Raw genomic sequence first — 24,236 nt, forward strand, 5'->3', positions numbered from 1 at the left:
TGCAGATCTTAAGGAAAAAGATTAATTATGGTGACCACATTAAAATTAAGAACTTCTGTTTATCTGAATATACTGTAGGAAAGTAAAAGGCCACAAAATGATGGAATCGTTTGCAGGACATATCATTGACAATAGTTGGATTAGCAGAATATATAAAGTATTTCTACAAGTCCATGAGTAAAGGACAGAGAACTCATAGAAAAACAGGCTAAAGACATGAACAACCGTTTCACTGAAGAGGAAACAGGAAGGACTGAGGAATACGAAAAAGTACAAAACGTTGACCAGGATGTGGAAGACCGACACTCTAACACCTGCTGGTGGGGATCTAAGCTGGTATAGTTACTTTGGAAAGCAGTTTACATTATGTAGTAAAATTGTACCTACACATCCCTTCTCCCCAGAAACTTTACTCTCGGGTACATGCTCTAGAGAAACTCTTTGTATATGTGGGCCAGCGGAAATATCCTTAGCAGCACTGTTTCTGTGAGCTCTTGAAGGTAAAACCCGAATGTCCATCAAAAATATAATGACTAGCCCTGGCCGGTGTGGCTCAGTTGGTTGGGCATCGTCCCATGTGCCAGAAGGTTGCTGGCTCAGTTCCCAGTCAGGACACATGCCCAGGTTGCGGGCTCGATCCCCGGTAGGGGCTGTGCAGGAGGCAGCTGATCGATGTTTCTTTCTCTCCCTCGCTCTCCTTCTATCTCTAAAAATCAATTTAAAATTATTTTTTTAAACTTTTAAGAAAGTATAATTGCTAACAAAAATGTGGCATATTCTTATGATGGGAATACAACATATCAGTGAAAAAAGACAACCTATAGCTACACATACCAAGATGAAAGAATCTCACGAACATAAGGTTACAGCAGTAAAGTAAGTAGTAGTGCCTCCCTACATAGAGTTTCATTCATATAAAGTTCATAAACAGGCAGCACCAAGCAATATATTATATATGTATTTGTGGTAAAATAAGACGAGCAAGGAAATGAAAAGGCGTTAAATTGAGAATAGCGGTTCTTTCTGGGTGGAAGACAGTGGGACCATGGGTTCTAATTCTTAATCTGACTGGTGATTACATGGGTGTCCCTTTATTCTTGTTTAAAAATGGACAAAGAACATTATATGTTTTCTTTTCTCTGTGTTATGTGTTTCACAATTAAGAAGTTAAAGCGAATAATGAGTCGTTTTCTAGATTGTTCTAGAACTGAATCTACCTTAGTGATAAAATGGACTTCGTGTGACATGAAAGCTACCTCTCCTTTCTTCAAAGACACTTTTTTGTGGTGTTTCCCCTAAATATTTGTTAATATATTCCCTTTACAAATCACATTAGTAAATTCGACACAATCACCCCATTCCAAAATAAATTTGACCGTTACATATATGTAATAGTTGCCTCACAAGTCAAAACCATAAGTAGAAGAAATTGTGTTACCTCTGATTCCTCGCAGGAAAACGAGACAAAAATAACCTAGATCCTAATCACTTTAACCTGGTCAGTGTCTATGGCATTGCTTCAGCCACAGCTACTGTGATGTGGCAATTAGGACTCTTCAGGGGGTGGTGAATGAGCTCAAGGATTTCATTTTTAAAAATATGTTTTTAATGATTTTAGAGAGAGACAGAAGGGGAGAGAGAGAAACGTCGATGAGAGAGAAGCATCCACATCAGTCGGCTGCCTCCTGCACGCCCCCTGCTGAGGATCGAGCCCGAAACCCAGGCTTATGCCCTAACCGGGAATCGAACCAGGGGCCTCCTGGTACATGGGTCAGCGCTCAACCACACCGGCCAGGCAGGGATTAAACTTTTACCTTCACAGAAAACTAGACATTTTAAAATCCACTTATCATTTACAATGTCAGTATAACGGCACGACCTCCCTAGCTCACTGCCCTGGGAATCACTTTTATCTGCACTGACTGTATCTGCCTTTGGGAACAGCAGATACCTGATGACAGAACCTAATCATCTTTTCATCCGAGCTATTTGATACATGCTATTTTTAAATGTTTCCCTTATCTCTGAGTTCTAAGCAGAGACTGGATTAAGGAGAATTTCTTTTTCATTTAGAGTGAATACTAATTTAACTTTGACGCACTGGAACAGCCCGCTTCGCAAACTGGCATGGGCTGAGGCTCTCAGAGAACCTGATTAAATTGGCTCATGTGTTTACATCAAAATTATGAAGAACATCCTGTTTTCCACACAGCAGCATGCTCGTGTGTGTGTGTGTGTGTGTGTGTGTGTGTGTGTGGTAAACTGTGAGTCAGAACAACAGGTTCCTGGAATTCAATACAGTGGTGCCTCGGTTTTCGAATGTGATCCATTCTGGAAGCCCGTTCGAGTTCTGAAATGTTCGAGAACCGAGGATCACAGCCGACAGAGAGGCCTCAGGATTCTGCCCTCAGCGGAAGCCGTGGGGCATGTTCGACTTCCGAGGAGTGTTCGAAAACCGAAGCATTTACTCCCGGGTTTACGGCATTCGCAACCCGAAATGTTCACCAACGGAGATGTTTGAAAACCAAGGCGCCACTGTATAAGAAATCTTCCGGGGGGCCCAGGAGAAGAGTTTCACTTTTCCTGCTTGCTGACTCACAGGATCAAGGAAACGCATTTATTATGCAGTTGTATAAAATAAGATGAGAGGTTTTTTCCCATGAGTGGAAGGACAGTCTCATACCAGACAATGGCAGATCTATTAATAACAAAGGCAGATAATTGTCACATCTTTATTCAATGCAACACGTGAAACACATCCTTACAAACTTTGTGACCTCAGGCAAGTGACCTGATGTCTCTGAGCTTCAGTTTTCTCAAAGTAAAATGGAGATGAGCAATCCTGTCCCACAGGACTGGGGAATAAATGAAATAATGTGCACCCAGTGCTTATCGCAGGGGCTTGGTAAGAACGCCTTAATAATCAGAAATCAGCCAAATGCCCTTTCACAAGAAAGTGGGGAAAATTAGTTCCACTGTATTCACACAGTGGAATATTCAAGCTAATAGAGCATTTAAAGTTAATATTTAAATTGGTTTAGATGAATGCACTGCAGCAATGCACAGTGCTGGATGGACCTAGTCATGTAATACCAGACGAAATGAGTAAGCCCTGAGAGATTGCGTAGAGCGTGATGCACACTTTATAAAGTTAAAGCAACTGAAGGAAGTCAGGACGGGAGGTAAATTAGCTCTAGGTTGTTGACAAGGCCCTAGCTTTTGCCTTTTGTTTTGGTTTCGCGGGTGTTTATTATACTATTTAAAAATAATAATTAAGTAAAAATGAGCCTGAGCCATGCATGAGCTACAAGCAAGGGTGTGTTCTGATGTAAGGATTAGGATTAACCCCACTGCCCTGAGGTCCAACTGAAAAATAATGATGATCATGAAGAAATAACCATGTTTGGGCCAAGATTTGCCGAGAACCCACCGAGTAACTGAATTTCACTTTTGCAGGTGACGTATTAAGGAATTAGGACCTTGCTTTCTCATAACTTTTCTGGCTTAAGTTTTTACTATTTGGGAACTTTTTTTTAAGTCATTGAACATGAAAGCCACATGCCTTTGAGCTCAAAAGCTTATTTGCCTGCCTTCTTTCTGTTCAATTGCTTACTTGTCAGTAAGATTCCATCACGTTGTCATCTCTAGTCGCACGAAGTTGAGAGGTCACAGAAAGAAGAGCCTTGGCTGGCTCGGGGTCAACCCACAATAGCTTTGCCAACATCACCTGGGGCCACAGGAAGTCCTCCGCGGGAGCTGGGTTTTCCCAGGTTGGGTTGTGGTTATTAGAGAGAAACAGGAATTACTGAAATTGTTAAGCTTTATTAGTTAAATCAGGTACCAACATACAGGCTTTTATGAAAGATTTTTAGATCTAATTTAGCATCAAGTATTCATACTTTTTAAACTAAATCATAAACAATTCAATTACTCCTTTGTAATACCTTGAGGAAAGGTAGAAAGCAATGTGCTTTTTCTCCTGGCTCCCCACTCACGATCATCAAATTGTGCCTCAGGAAGCATTCAGGAATCGAGCCGTCACCCAGGGACTGTTTCTCACAGTGCAGTGTACACCTTTGAACATAAAAACTCGTATTAACGCGACTGCATTTCTGGGGTTTCCATCTGAGAAGAGGGCATCCACATTGATCTAAGCAGGAGTCAGTTGATAGAGGTGAATTTATTTCATCAGAGTAAAAATTCTTCCTCTGCCCCTGTTGGAGGGATTTCAGGGCTTCTGTCTGAAATGAACCCACGGAAGACAGCCGAGTAAGCCTCAGGATCTCAGGTACATCCTACCTAAGACGGTGCACAGATGACAGGGACCTCGCGCAGGCATTCGTGCCATCAGGCCGTGTCTGCCACACTTTCAGGGACAACGGAGCTTATCTGAGAGCTCGTGTAGAGCGTCAGGATTTGACAGTAAATAAGCCACCCTTCCACTCAGTCTTTTCCGTCTAACACAGCCCACGTACTGTATTCAAGGTGGCAAGACGGTGACCCAGTCTGGCGGGTGACTCCTCCCGGCAGGTTTTTGCATGGGGCAGAGGCAGGAGGGCCGCGGGACCGCTCTCAGGCAGGAAGCATCGGGCGGCGCTTCTGCGTGAGGCCTGGGATCCTAGAGGCAGGCCCGATGGAGGGCTGGCTGCCTCGCTGGGTTAGAACTGCTCCTCCGAGGGCGCGGGTGAAAGCGAAAGTGGTATTTACTTCCCGACTTGGACCCCTAGCCCAGATAGGGTTAGCACTTAGTTCCAGATCCAGGTGGGGTCGGAAATGCATGCCTTGTCTAATTAATTCTGGCTTGGGCGGCTTTCCTCCAGTTTGTTTTAATCAAGGGATACCTGCTTTCTCGTTTTTGTTTTTAATGATTACAAAGCATGTAGTAAAACCACACCAACCTGCAACCACTGAGGTTTTTGTTTTTGCTTTACCATCTTGAGGCCATCACCATCACCCTTGGTCCTAAGCTCCTGATGTGGACCCCTGAGCCTGGCATTCTTTTTTTATTGAATGTATTGGGGTGACATTGGTTAATAAAATGATATAGGTTTCAGGTATACAGTTTTATAAAACATCATCTGTCTATTGTATTGTGTTCACCACCCCTAGTCAGGTCTCCTTCCATCACCGTTTATCCCCTATTTACCCTCCTCTCCCTCCCCACCCCCGTTTCCCTCCGGTGATCACCATGCTGTCGTCCGTGTCTGTGAGGTTTTTTGTGTTGTTTTTCTTAAGCGAGCCTGGGCATCCTTGAACACGGGAAGGCAGACCCCTCTGGAGAGTTGCTTGAATTGAGACTTCCCCTTGCCCATCAAGTGCATATGCCGAGTACTAACCACCCATCCTTGTTTTCATGTTGTGATAGTTCAATAAAGGAGTGAGTGGAAGTTAGTAATAGTTCTAGAATGTTAGTGCCGGAAGGGACCTCAGACTGGCCGCCGGTTTTACAGATGGGGAATCAGAGGTCTGCGCCTCACCCCTGCTAACAAACTGGGCTGCCTCTGTGAGCTCATGAATCACATGCATTTAAATAGAGACCACATGGTCAATTAATGCCATTTATTGCCTTCCTGTTACATGCAGGGCAATATATGCTATAAAAAAATTTAATACAAAAGTTCCCACGATGAACATAAAATCCAAAAAATATTGTTTTTATCAGGTCTCTTTTATTAGGGAAACTTATATGTGTGTGTGTGTGTGTGTGTATATATATATATATATATATATATATATATATATATATATATATATATAGTTATCTGTAGTAAGAGATTATATATTCCTGCCTTTCCTATCTGGGACCCAGAGCTGTCTAGCCGCCTTATCTGCAGAGAGCTTGGCCAAGAGGGGGGATGCCCCAAAAATGTCTGAGCAGCCCCAGTGTGCGCCAGAATATTCATGTTCCCGGCTCACAAGAAATCCCCCTGCAGACACAACTCTCACAATTTGGCTGTGCTGTTTCCAAGCACCGGGTAGAAGCAGCAACCGGGAAGGAAACCAAAAGAGGACCGATACCTCCTCTGACAAGAAGAAACGAGAGAAAAAGCTCAAAAGCAGGCAGAGAGCAAACGCCTGGAGTTCAAGGCGGTTTTGCTTAAAGAAGGCTCTGGGGTTTCCCAGAAGAGTGTTGTGATTTCAGCTCCTGGAACTGGAAGTTGAGTAAGGTTTGGGGTAGAGCCTCTAGGAGAGAGTATACAGTTTAGGAGGTTTGCATCCAAAGTGGCCCAAATAAAAAAGTTTGGCACTGGACAAAGTCTGACATGAGGAATCTGGGAAAACGCAGCTCTGCATAGTGGCTTTCTGTCCGGCCAGAGAGAGGGGAGACTGTTTAAATTCTCGTCTCCCCAGACTGCCCGCCTTCCTAACCTGCAGTGAGCTGGCCTGTTTCCGAAACCGGGCATTCATTCGCCTGATTTCAGTGAGCATTGGAAGGAAGCAAAAATTACACGACCCGTGTGAACGTGCTTTATACCCGTGCAGCTGATCACGGCTCAGATATTTTTATTGTTTTCCTTTAATATCAGAGCTGATGTCGCTGTGCTCCCAGATTTTAAATCTTGGCTTGACACACAGGGGAAAGCCTCCTTGGAGCCCCATTGTCTGTCATGGGAGGGATGAAGGGTTTGGGGTCACTTGTGTCGCTCTCTGCGGCCCCAGTGACGAGACATCATGCTAAGGGCTATATCAGGCGGGCTGCTCACACACCTAGGTTTGAAGGGAAGAAACTATTCCAGAGCCACTCTCTCTTCTCCCCCCTCCCAGCCACGGCAACCAATCGACACTACCAGTAAGTGAAAGAAACACTGTGCAACGTGTCTCTCACCCCAGCATCCTGAACCTCCTTGGGACCCACAGAACTCTGGTCGTTAAAACCATGCTCCGTGCAAGGCCCCTTCCTCCCCCTGCCCTTCCTGTCGGGGATCCTCTCTGCTCTCCTTGCCCGTGTCACCACGTTCATCTCACCGAGTATGCTGTCAGATGGGGCAGGACACAGGGCACGTGCTATCCAGACCTGCCTCCTGACTTTTCCTTTATTTCACTGGAATTTCTGTCCCCGGGAGGTGCATTCGCTGTCACCGATGCAGAAGGCGCCCAGGGCCAATGTCAAGTTCTCAGCTCATCCACTGTCAGCCCACACCTAGACAGTCAGCTGACTATCACGCTGATGCTGACAACCTTTGTAAAACACACATTTCCATATAATAACTAGCTTGCCTGTCCTTCGTTAAATCCTATATGTGTATCTGAAGAAAAAATTCCCCACATCTCCCAGTCCCATCACTATAAATAACATGTACATTGACAGGAAATTGTATTTCTTAAATCATAGGCACTGATAGGCTGTTATGCAATGCATTTGTAGGATTGCTATAATAACGCTTAGTCTTACTATAGCTTCAGAGTAGTTCTGTGGGGAAGACTGCAATAATAAATGCCTGCCTCCGAGCTTAGGGACTCAGCATGTTTCTTGAGGGAGTGAGGTTTAAGAAAACATTGAAATATGCACTCACTGCTCTTTGTTTTTCAGCATGCACATCTCTGAGAGCCAACAAGAATTCTTCAGAATGCTGGATGAAAAAATCGAAAAGGTACGGAGTAAAATAAATTAAGTACATTTTTCAACGCTCATTGCCTCGTGAGTGAGGGTGATAGTCTTCTGGTTCCTGTGTCACAAAGTTATTTTTGGAAGGGGCAGGGTAGAGAGAGTTAAAACTAAAGTGGCTATAAGAATGTTTCATGTATAATGAAGCTGCCCAGGATCCTGGGCTACCACTGACCCATTAATTAAAGTGCACAACACCAGATAGAGAGACTGGTAAGCACCTTTGTCTAGGGACAGCATTCCCATCACTGTGTATTGTCTGCCCTTGGTGCCCTGCTCTGACCTCAGACTGCAAGAAAGAAGGGACTTGCCAAAACTTACCTAGTGCCCGACACTGCTGAGTTCTTTACCAACATCGTGTACACGTTGCAATCAATACCCACCTCAGGGTTATGACTAAGAGACATGAATTATCTGCATTTTACAGGTAAGGAAACTGAAGCTCAGAAAGCTTGAGTAACTTACCCAGGTTTGCAATACTAATAATAATAACCTTTTTTATTATTATTAGCCCACTTCTCTGTGGCTCCAAAGCAGAGTCTCCAAATTGCTGCTCTAGGAATATGTGGATTTTACATTGGCAGTGAGGTGGATGGTTGATCCATGTGCAAATTGGACCCATACTTAGGGTCTCAGTGTGGGGTATGCCAGTCAACTGAATGAAGTATGGACTGTGGTAATCATTACAGGCTTACATACTTAGAGCATTTAAGTTCATCCCTGCAGAGGGGTGAATTTTAACTATTAAATCGAGTGTTATCACTTGAAAGCTTATACAGAATAGTAAAATCTTAAATTCAGAATATGTCGTTGAGATAGGAAGGCATCACAGGCCAGTTTTACCTTTGAAAATTTTTCTGTTTAAATTTTTATTTCTTTTTTACTTTTTGTGGTCCTTTTATCTGGGCAATGCTCCATGAATTCCTCAGTTATGATATGTATCACTCAGTGGAAGATAACGAAGAAGCCTTAAACACATCGGCATTTCAGCAGCTGACCCCGCTCTAAGAATAATTGTATAATCTTCTAATGCACCTCTAAAAGACCAGCAAATATCACCCATGTGAAAATAAAGATGGATAATGAATTTAAGTGGTAGTTTAGTCTATGTCTCTCCCTGGCTGTGCGAAAAAACTCATTTAGGAGTATAACATTTTATTTTTATTTTTAGTTAAATTTGGCTTATGCATGACTTTTTAGATCAAAAATTTCATCCAGGAGTAATTACCAAGTTTCACATATTGGCTCAAAAGCTGTTCAACTTGCCGATAACATTTTGTTTTAGTAAAGAGAAGCATAAAAAGAAATATCTGTTCCCACTGTTTTGGTGAAGATCTTTTCTTTCTCAGTTTGTTTGGATTTTTTTCCTCTGCTAGCCTTCTGGCAACAAAAAGATCTGCTTAGTAGTCAGAGATAGTCTGTAAAAACTGAAACCCGAATTATAATTTATCTTTTAAACAGCATACTCAAATCTGATAAGGCATTAAAATGACCTAATTCCTTTCTGGTGTGTTTCTGTAATTGAAATTCTACCTCTTTTTACTCAAAACTGAAATTCATTTGTGGATTCAACATAAACAAGTGTTCCCACTATTGAATACTTTTTTTAAAACTTTAAATAACTTTTTATTTTTCAAGTACAGTTGACATACAATATTATATTAGTCTCAGGTGTCCAACTCAGTGATTAGACATTATGTAACTTACTAAGTGATCACCTGATAAATCTAGTTCAACCAAGAGCTGTCATTTAATCTGGCATGCAGCCAGTTACAGGTTTCTGGAGGGATTTTCTTTCCTCTTTTAACCAAGCTTTTCCATTTCTCTTCTCTTATCTAAAGCTCATCCTTTATTGTGAACATGTGTCCTATGTATGACTTAAACATTGAGCCTGCAAAGTTTAAAATGTTCCTTCTTAATATACGTGTTTGGCGTAATATAATCTTCGCCACAGTTTATATAGCCAAAGTTGGAAATTGGATTCTTTAAAATTATTTTCCTAACTTTTTAACCATTGCTAAATATGTCTTTGGTCCAAGCTAGCATGAGGACAACCATAAATGCAACTCAAATTATTCTTTAGGTCTTATAGGGTTGATTTTTAAAAATAATTAAACTTAGAGTGTGATGCTGAAAATTGCAGTCATTCTGTGAGGCCTTGAGTTTTGAGGTTTAATCTGTCTCAGAAATGTCCAGGAATTGCTTTTTTCTCCCTGAAGTTGATGAGAAGCAAAATTGACTGAACCCATGGAGATTTAAACCTGCCCTTCCTTGATTCATCCTTGGTGTTTATTGAATGTCTATAAGGCCTGGTCTGAATTTACCTTTCAGTTCTTCTCTTGATAATGAAAGAAATCTCTGTTCTTTCTCTCTCAAGATAGATATAAAAATTAAAATAATAAGTTTTTAAAGGACAGATGTAAAAGTACCATTAGTACAAAGAAACCAGGACCATTGAATGGTTTAATATTTATAGTGAAACTTAATTGGGACTACAGTATTCTAACTCAGAGATTGTCACAGTGCTGAGCTACACTTAAACTTCACATCACAGATAGATCAGTGGCTTTCTAAGAAGTTAATGGTGGCACAAAAAAGCAAGTTTCAAAAATGCATTAAAAAATTATTTAGGGTCCTGGCCAGTGTTGCTCAGTGGTTAGAGCGTCGGCCTGCACACCGAAGGGTTCGACTCCCGGTCAAGGGCACGTGCCTGGGTTGCAGGTTCGATCCCTGGCCCTAGTTGGGGCACATGCGGGAGGCAACCAATCAATGTGTCTCTCTCCATTCAATGTCTCTCTCTGTCTCCCATCCCTCTCCCTCCTTCCCTTCCACTCTTCCTAAAAATCAATGGAAGAAATATCCTTGGGTGGGGGTTAACAACAGCAACAAAAATTACTTAGCACTTATTGAGTACCTGACATTGTGCTAGTTACTCAGGATAGAAAAATAAATAGGAAATGTGGGCTACAAAATAAGTAGGAAACAGCCCCTTTTCTGAGGAGCTCGATTTTAAAAGTGAATTTCTTTAAAAGTGTAATTCTTTTAGTGAGGGAGGAGTCCCTACCCATCACCCCCAGCCTGCGGTTGTCGCTGTGAGTCACGCCCTTCTGAATTGAACACAGGTGTTTCTGGGGTCAGGTGTGACACTTGAGGTCCATTCAGCAGGCAGTGGGGACAGCTCCGGGGGCACAGGGCACCATTCACGGCGCTGGTGTGCGGAAGGCCGGGTCACTGAGCTCCATCCGAGGGTGAGCAAGGGAGAGCTCATCAGATCATGAGACTTCAAAAGAGCTTTATCACCTCGGTTTGATTTATTTTTTCTTTTTCTTTTGGAGAGTAAAAGGCCTGTGGGACAATGAGAGTGTCTCATTTATTTTTTACCTCGTTGTTACTTTACTCGGCTATCTAACCGTTATTTCGTTGGCATCTGTAGTTGTCGTGCCGGACAGCTCACAGGCTCCCGAGCCTTATGTGAAGCGGTGACCTTTGCCTAATTCTGCAGCTTAAAGAAAATGACAGTTTCCTGCAGAGCGAGATAATGATTTTAAACTCTGTATGCAGAGGAGAAAGAAGGTGTCTGGATTATTAAAACTCGGCTCCATGGAGGCGTTTCTGAATATACTACCAAATCCAGATCACACCCAAGTTTTTTTGTTTGTTTCTTTAAACTTTTATTTGGAAGTCATTTCAAATTTATAGAACGCTGTAGCACCCGATTTTAACATATGCTTTCTCCTCTACATTGGAGTTTACTTGTAAGAAGCAGAAAAAGTAAATACATCCTTTAAGCACCTGCCGGTGTTAGTATCTTCTCCAGGCAGAAATAGGGATTTATATTTTGCTTTATGGGGATGTTGGAACAGCTGATGAACAAGAAGTCTCAAAACAATCCCGAATATTAAAGAAAGATGCCTCGGGGCAGTGCTATTTGCATCTGGTTGGTTTTCCCTTGCAAGACTCCTTAAGCTTTGTTAGGACATGGGCATCTTTTTTTGGAATCTCATAAAAGTTATAAAGACTCTTCCTATAAAGATGCTCATGATACCATATATACATAACATTTTTAAGCGAAATGTCAGGGTTTTATAATTCCCTGCAGACTAAGAACATACAGATTTCTTTAGGATGCATTTCATTGATGTGCTTCCCTTGGATCCAAGGCCCACCTGACCCACAAGCCCAGCGACCTTAACCTTATGTATCTCTGACTTTAAGGAGGATGGGGAAATGGAGGGCAGAGAGCTCCGTGCAAACCCATTCTCCTTCCTGTCTTATTTCCCTTTCTTCTTCTCAAAAATAATTCCCAGTCCTTCACCCCTGAGGGTAGGACACGGGACCTTCGCCGCTGTTGACTGGAATTTTTCAGTGTGACACTTGGAGGAAATATCCTGGAAAGAGCAGTGTGTGGATTTAAATGCAGCTGGTTGAAAAGGTGGTTGTTTATCTGGAGGCCTCTACATCTATTGAAAAACCATCCACACTTAGAAAATGTTTGGGTTCCTGAAGTGGCTTGATTCCCTTGGCCCCAGAACTAACCCAGTTGGTGAGAAAGATCATGGTAAGAGTGGATTTATGAATTTATTCCAAGGGCTTCTCCTCGTAATATTATATCAGGCGAGTCTGAACCACGGTTAGAATCAGGGTGTCAGAGATCAGAAGGTGTTTGTGTTTCATCCAAAGAGAGTGACTTGCGTGTGATTATGAACCACGCTGTTTGGTTCTACATATAAACTCTCCCAGTAGTAGGCTGTCTAACCTCAGAGCTGCTATGGAGTAAAATGTAATGTTTGGCAGACGTGGCTGATGACAGGTTTCACTCTCTGGTGTTGAGTTTAAAGGCCTCCTCGGTGAATTCGAGTGATGAGAAAGCATGCCACTGTTGTATCAGATCCTAAAGGATGTCACACGGCCCTCCCCGTGTGTGCAGGAAGTCCCAGCATGTCCCTCCACCCAGCTCTTTTCTCTGGTCTCTGGGCCTGGACTCTGGTGGAGAGATACTCTTACTGACGTGCACTTTGGAAGTGGGCTGGGCTGCCAGTATCATCCCATTAAATAATTTCCTGCTCCATGGTTATTGCTTTTGCTAATAACCAAACCCTCCCTGGGTCTCCTTTCCCGTCATCCGTCACACAAATTAAAGCTGTCATTACAAGGGTAAGGATGTGTTTTGTTTTTCTCCCCACTGCATAGCTTTACGCAGTGATTTTTTTTTTAATATATTTTCAGAGAGAGAGAGAGAGACAGAAACATCAATGATTGAAAGGCTGCCCCTTGCACGCCCCCCCCTACTGGGGATCAAGCCCACAATCCGGGCATGTGCCCTGACCTGGAATCAAACTGTGACCTCCGGGTTCATAGGTCAACACTCAACCACTGAGCCACTGGCTGGGCTGCCAGGTGACCTCGTAATAGTCCTGATGGTAACCCGGGTAGGAAGCACTGGTGAGGTATGTGCACGCCCTGGGCTTTAAGGATCCTCGCTTTCCCATGTAGCTGATCACAACGGGTGATGGGGCCAGGGAAAATAAAGCAGGCAGTGGGCCTAAAAGAAATGCAACACTCTCAGTCTCTGCTCACTTTCTTTTTTCCAGAGGACTTGACTTCTAGAGAATTCTCGAGTTTCTGTCAGTCCAGCTTTTTAGGGAACAGACGAGAAGAGTTCAGGCTCTGGGACAGTGCAGTATGTGCTTGAATGCAAATAGGAACCATGCCGTTTGCTATGGGTGAGGTGTGGCCGACAGTGCTCTGAACTCCACAGCGATGTGGGCACAGTCAGTCAGCGGTGTCCTTTTGCCATGAGCGCAAGTACTTGGGCAAGGGCAGGCACCCCGAGGTACCCCCAGAGCAGAGGCACAGGGATGTCGGCCGTGTCCTTCCTTGGACTGGTTCCTGGTCGGCTTCTCCTTCCTGTCCTCTTCTCGGGCTTTCCTTCCTCCTTCCTGCCCATGGTCTTGCGTTTGGCAGCCACGGGCATCGTGTGTGTTCGTCCTTCCAGAGGGCACTCGGGGATACAGAGTGTGCCCCCCTCTGTCACGGCTGCTTTATTATTTAAGAATCTCTATAAAGGACTGGAAGCATTAAACAGGCGGTTCTGGAAGGCTGAGAATTGGATCTCACTTGTCCTTGCTTCCCCAGAGCCTAGCACTGCATCCCAGTGTGTGCCATTGGTGGAAGGAAACCCTCAGGAGGCCCTAACACGGGCACGAAGCCGTGCTCTAGCTCACCTGAAACTCTCCTCTTCAGGTTGCATCTGAAAACGCTCCCATTTTTAAGGGCTCTGATGGTCATGGCTACTGAGGCCGTGGGCCTCTATTAGTTGCTGTTTTTATTGGCCAAATGTGACCACCCTGAATTTAATCAGAGCTTCATTAGGCTAAGTAGTCCCCAGCAGTCAGCTAGCTTGCGCAGGCCCTCACCCGTCCTCTGGACCGCCCTTGGTTGTCTTCCTCCCGAGCTGCTCACTCCCAGGAGGTGTGTTAGGTTCTCCTGCCCGTGGAAACCTCAGGCTCCACGAGGAGGCCCCACGGCCCACGCTCTTCCTCTTCTCGGTCACCTTAGTCAAGTCCTGGAGGAGTAGGGAAGCCAAAGGGACTTGTTCTGCTCAACCCTGCGCCCCTCCTCGCTGCCCTGAGGGCCTGCCCTCGGTAGCTGGCTGGTTCCCTGTGCTCGCCTTCCAGGGGCAGGGGACTCCCATCGGGGGCCGCAGGTCCCTCCCTGCTTCTAAAATATCCCCCCCTTTGTCCATGGAATGAGGATTCGGGTTTCGTAAACACTTCGTGGGAGGTTTAAAGCTGTTTAGTTAATACTCAGTCTCTCTTGGAAATGAAAAGCCCAGTATACTGGAATTGTTGTCACTGCTGGTGGTGTCCTGGGGCTCCTTCCCGTGTATGGTCAAAGGAACACGCAGAGGCTGTCACACTCCTCCTGCTCATTACAGACGAGACCTTTTTCCAACTGAAATAATAGCCCGTGAGTCTAATTAGAATAAAGCCATTACTGCCTCGACTGATTTTTCTAATGAAGTAAGTGGTGGGGGGGAGACTTTAACAGCACAGCTAATTATTTTTCCTTTTCTTTGGCATTTGTTGTAAATTGGTGTTGGACTGTAAGTGGAAATGCTGTTGAAATGCCCCCCTGACTGGACAGGCTCTGCCTCCTCCAGCCCCGGGGAAGGGGGACAGAGCCCTGGCTTCTGGCCACAGCCCCACAGGAGAATTGAAGAGCAGCCCCTGGGGGTGTCTTTCATTCCCTTTGCCACCCTGTCCCGCCCCCTCCGCCTCGTGTTTGTTCTGGATTCTCGCTCATTGTTACCACGTGCTCAAGGGGCAGATTGTGGCTCTCCTGCCCTGTATTCCAGAAGAAATGAGTAAGCCCTAAATATGTGTGAAAACACAGTGGTACACAAGGACCTGCCTGTTTGGGACATGTGGGTGATTGGTCCTGTCGGTGTTGTTTGTTTGGTAGCAAAGAGTGCAGGAGCCATACCTCAGTGACCTTTTTTTATTGGGCCGGGGGGAGGGAGAGTCGATAGTAGATTGATTTGTTTTTGGTACCTGATAAAAACGTTGCAATGGAAATATTTGTACATATACTTTTAACAACTTGATTGGAGGTATAATTTACATACCATAAAATTTACTCATTTGACAAACTGCACAACCATCACCACACTCCAGTTAAAAAAACCTCCCACCACCTCAGTAAGATCCCTTCTGCTGCTTAGAATCAATCCCCATTCCCACCTCCACCCCCAGAGAACCAAGGCATCTATTATTCTAAAATGTGTATTTGGGAGTTTATCTTTGATTTCTGATTTCTATAAAGGGTGTGAACATGTTTATGACTCACAGTGCATATTACCCAGCTACGATTCAGAGCGGCTGTACCTTTTTACACTGAGGCCGGCCATACATGAGTGTCATTTCATTGTGCACACTCAAAAACTGGGTGTGGCCATGCTTAAGTAATATCTCGTTATTTTAATTTGTATTTTTGATTACTGAAGCAAACCACTTTTCTGTTTGTGTGTTTACTGGTTTTATTTTGTTCTGAATGAGTCTCCACCTTGTGCCCTTTTGAGCTCCTCTCGCTGTTCATTTTTGTATTGTGTGAGCTTCTCGTGTGACTTCGATCATTTACACATGCATGCTGTATTTTTCCCGTTACAAGGGCAGCGTTTTTATTTTGTTACATTGTTTTCTGACCTGCAAAGTTTCATTTTTACATGATCAAATGTGCTCATCTTTTTCTTTTTCCTTGGGATCCTTTCTATTTCTTTGAGGCTAAGCGTTGTCTCTCTCTCCAGAGCTTCGACAGAAGCTCAGTTTTATATTCTGTTCTATTATTGCTAAGATTTAGCACATTGATTCTTTTGGAATCTGTTGTCACTGGTGATTCCCTTTGTCAGATACTTAATTTTTACTCATCTTAGGCTGTATCTATGGGATATTTTATTCTGCGTTGGTGAAATTTTGTGTTGGCCCATTTAAAAAAAAAAAAACAACACAAAAAGACATTGTAAAACTGGTGCACATGGTAAAACTGATGCACATGCAAAGGAGGGAGACCTAGGTGGAAACCACGATATTTGCAGGCAGTGGACTGAGGGATGCTCTCGATCTGGGAAGACCTGTCCTCTGCTTCCAAGCCCAGACTAAGCCACTCTGTGGGCAAAAGGCAGGGTTTGGGCTCTGCTGTTGAACGGTTTCACAGGCAGCTTGGAAAAGTATCTGATGTGTTCCAGCCGAAAAGAAAAGGTTCCCCGTCTGGAATGTGGTAAACGGAGGCCACCCTAGGTTAAATGCGAGGTCAGAGAGGAAAACCTCTAGGTCCTCTTCCAACCCCCAAATTTCAGAACTCTCTAGATATTTTTCATCCTTTCATTTATTTGACAAATGTTCATCGAGCATCTAACATGTTGCCAACAGTAGTCTAAGTCCCGAGGATGCAACAGTGTGTAAAAAAGTTCCTGCCCACTCCTTACTTCTATTCGAGGGGGAAGATAGTCAGTTAAGAAATGAATTAATATCTAATAATGTCAGGTAATGACATGCAAACATGAAGCAGAGTAAGAAGTGTTATTGGGTATAGGGTGTTCAGGGAAGACAATGAGGTGACATTGGAGCAGAGATTTAGAAAATGAGAAGTCGTGGATTCATGAGGGCAACGGGAGCCAGCCAGGAAGGAAGAAGGACAAGGCCCCGAGGTACACGGCTTGACCAGGGACCTGAATGTAATGACTGATTCAGCTATGGGCCTAATTTCTCACCTAAGCAGTTTATGAACTATTGGATCTATTGATCTCATTTTTATTTCTTTAATTTTTTTTATTATTAATTTCAGAGAGAGGGAGAGGGAGAGAGAGATAGAAACATCTATGATGAGAGAATCCTTGCTGCCTCCTGCATGGCCCCTATTGGGGATCGAGCCCTCAACCTGGGCATGTGCCCTGACCAGGAATCTAACTAATCTCCTGGTTGATGGGTCAGTGCTCAACCACTTAACCACGCTAGCCGGGCAGTCTCATTTTTCAATATCACCAGAAGAGCTGTAATTTATTAAGTACCTACCATGTGCCAAGCTTTGTTAAACACCTTCTGTATTTTACTTCTAATTCCCACAACAACACTGCAAGTTAGGTCTTACCGTCCCCATTTTAAAGATGGGGAAACTGAGGCTCAGCGCTTCATCTCAGTAACTTTCATCTAGCTCTAATCTACCTCCACTGGGAAAATATGCAGTTCACAGTTAATTGTTATATGCCTGAGGTGTATGTATTAGGCCCAATGCACAATCATCTACAAAAACATACTAAAGACTAAAAGGATAGAATCGCACCTGAAACGGGACGGCCAGCCCTAGACTATTTGTGTACTTAAACTTAAGGAGGAAAGGTACTGTAGGCACTTTGCAGGAACAGATTCTTTACTCAAAGTCACTCTTTGGGCGTCCCTCTTTAAACTTGCAGAATCTAAAATTAGGGCAATGTACTTTCCTTAATATCTCTAATTCTTAGCCTAGACATCTCAGCAAACAAAACCTTCTACCCCCAGAGCCTTGGAAATGTATGTTCTGAGTTGACATAAACTTCTTTAAGTTTCCAAGAAAGTATTTGGACAACAGAAGAGCATAGAGGGTGTTCCTGTGCAGAGTAAGGGCACGGTCAGGGAAATTTCAGCAGGCAAAAGCTGTGATTTTTGTGTGCCTGCACCGAAATGTGCATGTGGTTCCCTCAACAACCCTTTCTTGTCAGCATCATTGGGCCTTTCCGGTCCTCCAGCTTGCGGGGCCCTAGGAGGGATCTTGCTGTCTGTAGCTTTCAGTGTGGCCTTGGCACAAGGGTGGAATTGTGTCCAACAGTCGCTAATTCCAACTGCCCAGAGCCTCTTTACAAAGACTTGCATTTTGTAGTCCCCTTCAGCTCCGAGAATTGCTGTGTGTCTCCCAAAGCCAGCTACTCCCACTTCCTGCCTTCTGACAGCTGTAGGTTTTAAGGTGCTCTTTTTAGCACAGCTCTTTAAAAATTTAAATGAGACCTGAAGTCATGTTAGAGAAGCAAGCTCCCTGTCCTGCCCGGGAGGGCTGGTGTGCAGGTGGGGCCCCAGGTGATGCCGAGATGAGGCCGCTCAAGCCGCAGCTCTCTCAGGTTTCCGTTTCTTAAAACGCCACCGGCCACCTGGGAGCTCGTACTCTTGGTGTTTGTGATTTTCAAGTTTTCTGTTTATAAAATATTTGGTTCTCAGAGCTGCTGACAGGTGATAATAACAAAAATGAAACTGGTTTGAATTTGAATTTAGTTACCAACTTACTACAGTTGGGGGGGAAAAAAAGGCAAGGATTACCCTGGGCTCTTGGGCTTGTCTGAGGTTTGCCCACAAATCACAGGGCACCACTCCCTCCTTGCAGGGTTGGTCAGGGTTGGTGTGAATACCAATGAAATAATATCTGCAAAGCAACGAATGCAGCTTTCCTGCTCTTTCTCCTAATAATTAGAGTAATTTCAGAGGAGCAGATGCTTGGAAAATGGAAGTTGGGGTCTTGAGTTTACACAGTTTATAGAGATTTGTTCCTCAGAAGGAGGCACTTGCTTACGGTAACAGTCAACTTGTAGGGTCCGAAATGCACCTCCTGCTTCATAACCCTGTAACTCATTGATAGATTTGGGGACTCTGCTTTATCAATGAGCCACCAGTTCACCTGAGTGTGCCTGGGTGTGGGTGTGGGTGTGTCTGTCTGTCTATCCTTCAGTGGACCCATTTCTTCCTGTGGATGAGGTACCCTCTGAACCCCACACTGGCCAGCTGGGCCTTCACTTCGATTTGAGGCCTGATTTAGCTATAAGAAGGGAAGGGACTTAAGGGTCTGCCATAGAAGCTTTATTCAAGATCATGAACTTCTGGCCATCTTGGGTGCAAGGCTGAGGTGGGAGGAAGGACTCCCTGGCACCTGTCAGATCACAGTTCATGGCCACAGTCCTCACCTGTCAGCCACAGGAAGGAGGTCCCTATTCCTCTGCCAGGGGACTGAACGAACATGAGTTTAATCATCGTAGTAATAACATCAGCAGCTAATATGTATTGACTCCCTGCCAGACACTGTATCGTTTCCACTTAATCCTGATCACAACCTTATGAGGCAGAGACTATGATTATCCCCAGGAAACCGAAGCCCGGTAATTTGCCTGATGTCACACAACAGTGTGTGTGTCCACATATACGCTGGAAATGTCCTCTGTCCTTTCTTGATGAAAACTCCATGAGCCCTGCCTTTCCCCTCGAGCTGAACACCCCGTGTCCCCCTGCAGGTCTGCTCCTGGGCCTCACGAGCTGGGGCTGTGTGGCAACACCACCCGGTAGGTTTCCAGCATTGCATTGCTATGTGCCGGTGTGTCCTGTTTCCCACACTGGAGAGTAAACTCTCAACAGTCAGTGTCCGTGAGGTTCCCCTTCCTAACTCTTCAGCATGTGGCCTGGAGAGTGTCTTCTGAGTGGTCTGGGCCAAGGCTGGGGATGAGTCACCATTCGCTTGGGAGATGTCACCAGGGAGGCTGTCACTGTGGGATGACTGCTGCTTGCACATTTCTCTTAGGAAGGTGGTTGCCCAGTTTCTCTGCCCAGGAGGCCTTTTCATGCAGGAAGTAAAACACGCCTGGAGGCGACACTGGGGTCAGACACCCTGCAAGTAGCGGGGGGAGAGTTGGCAATCTGATGGTGGAAGAAACTAAAACATGCAAATAAGCGAATCACATTCCCAGAGAACAAGCAATCTGCGGCTGTTTCGCCTGGAAACAGGCAGCCCCTGGCAACCTCATTGTGTGGTAGCATTTTTTAATTTATCAAACACGTGCACACACACGTACCACATGTGTAAATTATGTGCCAGGCACTATGGGATCACTTGACTACTATTAACTCATTTCATCCTCAGCAACCATGTGAAGCAGGTACTGTTGTTATCTCCATTTTACAGGTGGGGAAACTGAAACTCAGAGAGGTAACTTAATTGAGACCCCAGAGCTAGTAAGTCAGAGCGATACTTAAAATATTAGGAGAATGTGAAATATTCCAATATACAGATATTATGACAAAGAAACATGTAATACACTTGATAAATATTTGTATGTAAAATTATTATATTTTTTAAGTTTTACATACTTTTATGAATACGTTCCAGTTATTTAGAAAATTCTGTTTTTGAAACTCCTCGTGTATATTTTAAAAGAAAAAGGTCAAAGGATGCAAACAGTTAACCATGACTTTTCGCAAAGCCCTTGTCTGTGACACTGTGACGCAGGCAGGTGTTTTGTTCTGTGATGGATTACAGACCAGGAAGCCGTGTGCTTTGGCCGAGGCAACCCAGCCAGGTCAGATGTGGAGCTTAAATCCCAGTCCTCACAGCGCCTTCCTGGAGAGAAGACAGAATATGTTCACATATAACAATTGTACAGAGTCCTTAAGCCTTCTAGTAACCTGCTTGGTTAGTGAATGAATCAGAAGCATTTTTGCCTTTCTTGTATATCCCACACATACCAAACACAGTCCTAGATATGTTATCGTCATCGAGTCCTTGTTTGCTTTTTTTAAAAATCCTATTTTAATTTAGAGTGGATTAAAACTAAGACATCCCTGGATTATTCCATTCCCCTCGGTAAAACTGTAAACTCCGGGCATGGAGATGTAACTATAAAATGCTAGCAGCCCTGACCCCAGCAGAAGGGGACACGTTCATTGTTCATTTCAGCTTTTCTTGATCATGAGAAATTGGTCTCCTAAATGGAGCGTCCATTTGGAAATCCCTTGGTGAATAGCCAAGTCTTGTATACGCCTAGTATAAGTTCTTACGAATAATAAAGTAAGGGTTTATTTGGGGCTTGGTAAAACTGCCATGCTTTGAGGTTGTAGCATACAGTTTATAAAACACGTAGTTATGACGTAGCTGTGTTGTGCCCAGTGTCACTGGTGGGCCTGGGTTTTGGTGCAAGGAGACATGTGCTGGGAGGAAATTGATGCAAGTCACTGCCTCCGGCTCTGCCCTGAGTTTCTCATTCACACGTTACTCTTCTCTTTTTCCCCTCCAGGGTCGAGATTACTGTTCGGAAGAAGAGGATGTCACATAGCACCAATCGGACACTCAAACCAGGAGCTACTACTGTGTAAATAGGTTACACCCCAGTCGAAATCTTTGCAAAGGTCGGTCCTCTTCAAGGAACAGCGCTATAGCAAAAGAAGATCGTTCCATATCGTATGCCCCATTAAATCACAGTGTTTCCCAATGAACTTGCAAAGGAATATTGCTAAAAACAAACAAAAAAACTGTCATTGAACTTTCTTTGTTGCTGCTAGTTAAAACTCGTTGCAACTTTTCACTTCTCTTGTGTCCAGGTCTGCAGCAAAATTCTGCGATCTCACCTTAAAGATACTGTTGGTTTTACAGAGGCTCTCCAACCTATTTTCTATAAGACGAGGTAGTGGTGAACTCAGATTATCCAACTTCTGTTCTAGAGCGTTCCGCTTCTCCGCGTCTCCTTCCCTCTGTCCTTCCACCCTGTCTGTCCCGGAGCGGCCCGGAGCCTTGCTTCTCACTGGCGATGTTGTGCTTTGGAGATGGGATGGTTGCTATGGCGAGCCGTGTTTCTCTGCTAAGAAGGAGAGAAGCTCGTATCGATTAAAAGCATGTTGTGACCTGACTCCTGGAAGTGACCCAGGAGCACAGCAGGTTGTTTCATTTACTGGGTATCGTAATCAAGGATTAAGCTTGCAAACATTGGCTTCGCTCAGATGCAGACGCAAGTGTGATCACAATCATTTCAAATCCTTCCTCCCCACTTTTTTTTTCTAAGAAAATAAACATTTTACTGTTTTTATGTATCTTTGTCTTCTCCCATTCATCCAGTTCAGTGTTTTATGATGACCCCGGGTGCGAATGATGAGCCCTCCTTTGCAATGACACCGAGAATTGACAATGACACCTAACGGCTCCCTACCTTCCCATGAATAATCTACCAAGAATTAGCTGGGCAGCAGGAGGTCAGAAGAGATGAGGGGACATCCCATGACTTTTTAGGAGGGCCCAAAACCACCCTGTTACCTTCATTGTATTAGCAAATAAACCACCCTCTTTCCCTAATTCTCTCCCTTCAGTGATACAGGAACCTGGTCACTTTCTTTGCCTCTTCCTTGCAGCCCTGGATAGTACAGTGAGAAATGTTTCCCTACCTGAAAACGTAGCACATTTACACTGGTGACAGTGTCTGGAGATGCAAAAGCTGACGCCCCAGGGCAGTCGTGGACAATGTGAACTGTGGGTTTGGTAGAGTTTATTTTTCCATATTATATGAAGAGAATGATCTCTTCCCAAAGACAGAAGTAATATTTTTAACAAATGTTGTCACAAGTAAATAGCCATCAAAAGGAGAAAATAACTTTTGTATTTTTTTAATGCATTTGATAGCTTTGACGAGAGTCGTCTTTGTTACTTTCTGGGGAGGGCACCCTATTCAATGCTACGCCACAGCCCAGGCTTGGGTCGGTCCCACAGAAACCCAGAAGGAGCACTGTCTGTTCCTCTCTCTGGGGGTTGTGAACGGGAAGGGCCTGGCCATCGGCCTCACAGCCACCCTCCGAAAGTGGGAAGTTCATACGTTCTGGGAGTCAAGCGATCCCCTGCCACAGAATTTGTTCTTACTGAGAAGATGAGCCTTGACTTTAAAATCCATCCACATAAGCGATGGCCCCACTGATGAGCTAACGGTGAGATTCCTCGTCTCCTTGTAGACCAGGGCACAAAGGGAAAGGAAGGAAACTCAGTCAAGAGCGATAGAAAATGGACTCGAATGTTAGCAACAAAGGCCCTTGATTCTTTCAGCCAGCAGCAGCTATTCTGGGGAGCAGCTGTGGTTGTTACATAAATAGAGAAGCAGCCAAAATTCAAGGCTTTTTATCCCGCTTCCAGCAGAAAAATGCCGGGAGAGTCAAGTCGTCCCGCCCAGGGTTTTCAGTTCCCTCCCTTTGTATGGTTTTGGCCAAGTGACTAAAACTGTTTTTGTCAACTGTAAACACAATGCTCAGCCCCAAGCCCCACCTCAGACTTGCCCATGGAGGACTTTGTTCACTGCTATGCCGATGACCTTGTCCCGGGATTTCTTGTTCTTATAAAGCAGACGCTAACCATCCTCCATGTCACTCCTCCACGTGGTGTCTCGGGCAGTGTCTACGCACGTGGCCACAGCACCAAGTACTTCTTGGGAACCTGACTCTTGAGTGTTTTGTGAGACAGGAAACTGGTTCCCGTGAAACAGTGACCTGTCCCCTGGAGCTCTGTCTTCCAGTGCCAACACTGGAGACCTCTTTGAAGTGCAGAAGTGATTTTATCTGCCGACACATTTGGTACATCTAGAAATAGATCTGAGGCATGGGGTGGTCGAGCAGGTTGGCAAGAAACGCTTGATTATGTTAGCAACGCTTAGAACTGTCTGTTTTCCATTTGTTGGTTTTAATCATAAAATTGTCAAGTGATTTGTGTTCGTATGTGTGTGTTTTTTATGCTTTTCTGAAAGAGTCGAAAGCAAGAAGAATATTTTGCCTTTTTTTCCCCCCTGAACGTATCTGAACGTGAAGCAGATTGTCTCAGATACAATGAGAAGAATAATCCAGAAGCTTCTGCTGGCTGTGACCTCTGAGGCTCAGGCTCAGGGAGCTGGAGGGAGGGCGGGCGGGAAATGGGCTGGCGGATGGAGGCAGGAGAGGGATGAGAAATGGACTGAGAGCCTTGAGCAGAGTTGATGGAAGGGCTGTGTGCCGGGTGTGACTCCACACCCCGCTGCCCAGCGGCCAGAGGGTGGGGCGGCCTGTCAGCAAGATTTACAGCTGGATTACACGGGCCCTGTGTGCTCTGAGCCGTCGAGTTGTAAAAGTTCAGCAGTCTGAGCGCGGCTTTCTTTGGCTTGGCCCAGGTTCAGGATCATGGAGTCCTGCTGTCCTAATTGAATACGTGTTTGTTGCTGGCAGGGAACCCTGAAGGAGGCTTTTACCTTGGTGCTGCTACTAGTCCCAGGCTGGGGCAGAGAGCGGTGTTATGGTCTAGTTAGGGACAAAGAAGGTATGAAGTCCAGAGATGGGATAGATCAGCCCTC

At 44.6% G+C, this 24,236-nt stretch overlaps 1 protein-coding gene across 1 annotated transcript in view; it reads left to right on the forward strand.

Annotated features, from left to right (window-relative positions):
• The window catches only part of LOC308549588 (uncharacterized protein C1orf21 homolog), a 167,926-nt gene extending 145,956 nt beyond the window's left edge, over positions 1–21,970 (forward strand). The window contains exons 5-6 of the mRNA XM_081122382.1: positions 7,532–7,592; positions 21,183–21,970. Coding sequence (XP_080978508.1) covers positions 7,532–7,592; positions 21,183–21,221 — 100 coding nt within the window. The 3' untranslated portion in view covers positions 21,222–21,970. The remainder of the gene's footprint in view (positions 1–7,531; positions 7,593–21,182) is intronic.
• Positions 21,971–24,236: the final 2,266 nt, after the last annotated feature.

This window comes from Miniopterus schreibersii (genome assembly GCF_964146895.1).
Source record: "Miniopterus schreibersii genome assembly, chromosome: 19".
Taxonomy (NCBI): domain Eukaryota; kingdom Metazoa; phylum Chordata; class Mammalia; order Chiroptera; family Miniopteridae; genus Miniopterus; species Miniopterus schreibersii.